This window comes from Malaya genurostris, chromosome 2, assembly GCF_030247185.1.
Source record: "Malaya genurostris strain Urasoe2022 chromosome 2, Malgen_1.1, whole genome shotgun sequence".
In the NCBI taxonomy this organism is placed as follows: domain Eukaryota; kingdom Metazoa; phylum Arthropoda; class Insecta; order Diptera; family Culicidae; genus Malaya; species Malaya genurostris.
In genome coordinates, this window is record NC_080571.1 from 188,680,849 (window position 1) to 188,684,005 (window position 3,157).

A 3,157-nucleotide genomic window follows, 5' to 3' on the forward strand; every position below is an offset into this window, starting at 1 on the left:
AATCCTACAGGTGAGGCATCGGCGACAACCTTGGTTTTTAATTTTGGATCGAAATGAGCTAAATTCCCAATCTGGCTAATCGTTTCAACTAACACGTTAAATGCCTTCTGTTGTTCAGTTCCCCATTTGAATTTTTCCTTATTCCTGGTTATTTCACGCAGTGGAAAAGAAATTGTAGCCAAATTTGGAATAAAAGCACCAACGTAGTTGACAAGGCCAAGGAAACTTCTCACTTCTTCAGCCGATATTGGTGGTCTAAAATTTCTTATGGCCTCTACCTTACTTTTCGATGGACTCATTCCGTTCTTGTCGAAAAGATGTCCCAAAAAGTCGATCTCGGTAAGTTTAGAAGCACATTTCGATTGGTTCAACAAATCGCCGTATTCGGCCAGTTTATCCAGAACGCATTTGAGAGCCTCATCGTGTTCATTTTCGGTTTTCCCCATTACGATGATATCATCGATAAAATTGATGCAGTTTCCGCAACTCGCCAGTATCTGTTCCATTACTTTTCGGAATCTCTGGTGCGCACGATATACCAAACAATAATCGTTTGTAGCGAAATAAACCTTAGATGAAAAAAATCAATAAGAACTCGATATCTACTTACATCACAAAAACTACTCTTGAACATAAGAAAGTTGCTGCGATATCAACTTACCTTTGTGAGCTATGAACGTTGTCAACGGTTTGCTCTCGTCATCCAATTCTAACTGATGGAATGCGTCTTTGATGTCCAGTCTAGAAAAGAATACCGCTCCATTTAACTTCCAGCGAATGTCCTCTATAGTCGGAAGTGGATGAGTTTCACGCAGAATCGCCTTATTCAACTGTCTCATATCAATACACAAGCGTATGTTGCCACAATCCTTCGCCACGATGACCATTGGAGATACCCAGCGACTCGGCTCCGAAACTTTCTCGATGATATCATTCGTCAATAGCTCCTTCAGTTTTACTTCTACCCCATCGCGAAAGGCAATCTTCTGAATCGTTGTGCAACCGGCTCAATGGATTTATCAATCGGAATGTGAATTTTCACTCCTCGAATGCTTGGAAACGTTTTATGCACCTCAATTTGACAAACAGGTTGCTGCTGGCTTGGGAGGCCAACTATGAGAACACCAAGCTGTTTCGCTGTTTCCCTCCCAAGTAATGGTTGAGGACCATCTCTCACCACATAGAATCTAGCCACTTTCATCATCTGTTTATCGTGGTCTTCAATTTTGATTTCTGCATCAAACATTGTAGCTACCACCAAACAGTCTTTTTGTGCATACACCTTGAATCTCCTATCATTTCGTTGAAATTTTCCGATTGTGCGTACTCCATTCTGAAGCATTTTTTCCCACGTTTGGAAATCGATAATATTTGATTTCACTCCCGAATCAATTTGCATCTCAATAAGTACTCCGCCAACTCTTGCCCAGATTAAATCGTCAGAATCATTGGCAGAAGAGACCATATCTACCAGCTCAACCTCATCATTGGCATCTTCAGTATCATATTGTTCAATTGCATGCACCTTACGATTCGAATGTCCGCGATTGTTATCTTGATTAGATGATCTTGCTCCAGATGAAAACGCTTGGTTGAAATTCCTTTTCCCAGATTACTTACCAGGCTGAACTGTCGATTTGTTTGCTGGAGAATTATTCCTATTCCGCGAATAACAAACAGCATGAAAGTGGCCTCGTTTGCCGCAGACAGAGCATGTTTTGTCCCGTGCGGGACATTCCTGATTCGGTCCGTGAGATCTTCCACAGTACTTGCAGGTCTTCCGAACGAACTGAACGTTCTCTTCAGTTCCGACAGCCTGCTGCAGAATTGACTTTCCACTTATCTGTTCACTAGCGGAACGGCTGGTTTCGTAAGCATTCACTTGTCTGACTACGTCATCCAACGTGATAGATTTCTCCTGAAGCATCTTTTCACGCAGTGCAGTTGGCACAAATTGAAGCATCTTATCTACAACTGCGATCGATGTACTTTCAGCGGATGTCTTCCCAAAGTTGCATCTCTCCGCAATTGTTCAAGCTCTCATCAAAAACTTTACCAAACTTTCACCCGGTTCTGGTTTAGTTCCCCAAAACACGTACCGCTCATGTGCCTCGTGACGTTGGGGTGCAAAGTATTCGTCTAATTTCTCTAAAGCAACTGCAAAAGGATCGATACCATTTTCTTCGTCACCCTCCACATCAGCTCCCGGAATATTAAAGAAAATCTCCTGGAGCTCTAATCCTCCTTGTGCCAACAGCATGTCCTTTTTTTCTACCGGTGCTGTGACTTTAACAGCGCGAAGCCAAATTTCAAAAGCTAGTTTCCATGTGAGCCATTTATTCCGCCTATCCGAGATTGGCACATTATTATGCGTAAACAGTGGCAAACTCGCAAGACTCCGCATTTGTTCCATCCTTAAAATAAAACACTGTATTTACGACACATTTAAACGCATCAAAATTTACCTCGTTTCCGTTAATCTCCTTCCAAAGAGAATTTTTCAATAATATCGTATCGTCTACAAACCAGCGAAATAATCTTGAATAGAAGAAGAAAAAACCTCATGTGACGTTTTTCTGTTTTGTTTTTTCTCGATTCATTCAACAGTGATGCTAGATTATTTCTCAAGTGTAATCATCAATTTCAAATTAAATATTTATCAGCACGCAACTAAATCGATACAAAACCCGATAAACCAGTACATCTGATAGCACTGCACGTTTATCAATGACCAGAGAAAATTCGACCGCTGACCTGCCGCGGTGCTCTCAAGTTCATTTTTCTAACCTCTTTCCTGCCGAGGTAATCAGCCCCTGACCTGCCGGGGTAGCCCGCTCCTTTCCTGCCGGAGTAGCCCGCTCCTGTCCTGCCGGAGTAGCCATCTGCTTTCGTCGCAGATTCACCATTTTCATGGTTATTTGTTTAGACATTCTCTGTTTTTTTCTTCTTTTTTTTTTAGTTTTCTTTGGTCTCAAAACGAGACGCCATTGCTAACGGAAAAGTGCCGATCAAGTATGCCAACCTTTTAGCTCGAGGAATTATGGCTATCACCTTCGAAATATTTGTTTTCTATATTGTTATACTCACCAATGAGAATACTGCGACAATACTGCTATATTAGGAACCGATAAATAACCATCCTCGTCGCCATACGTTG

General features: G+C 41.7%; 1 protein-coding gene across 1 annotated transcript; it reads right to left on the reverse strand.

The window, feature by feature from the left end:
* Window positions 1-620: 620 nt before the first annotated feature.
* LOC131429058 (uncharacterized) lies at window positions 621-1,963 on the reverse strand. Its single transcript, XM_058593108.1, has 3 exons — window positions 1,621-1,963; window positions 1,178-1,554; window positions 621-986 (listed from the first exon to the last, which is right to left on the reverse strand). Exons 1-3 carry the CDS (start codon window positions 1,961-1,963, stop codon window positions 621-623), a joined length of 1,086 nt encoding a protein of 361 aa, XP_058449091.1.
* Between the last annotated feature and the right edge of the window lie 1,194 nt (window positions 1,964-3,157).

Bases quoted from the DNA above. Each gene is read 5' to 3' on its own strand.
- LOC131429058 (XM_058593108.1), bottom strand. From the start codon at position 1,963: ATGCTTCAATTTGTGCCAACTGCACTGCGTGAAAAGATGCTTCAGGAG. The intron at 1,555-1,620 runs GTAAGTAATCTG...CATCTAATCAAG, and splicing joins CAAATCGACAGTTCAGCCTG to ATAACAATCGCGGACATTCG. The intron at 987-1,177 runs GTGAGAGATGGT...ACAACGATTCAG, and splicing joins AAGTGGCTAGATTCTATGTG to AAGATTGCCTTTCGCGATGG.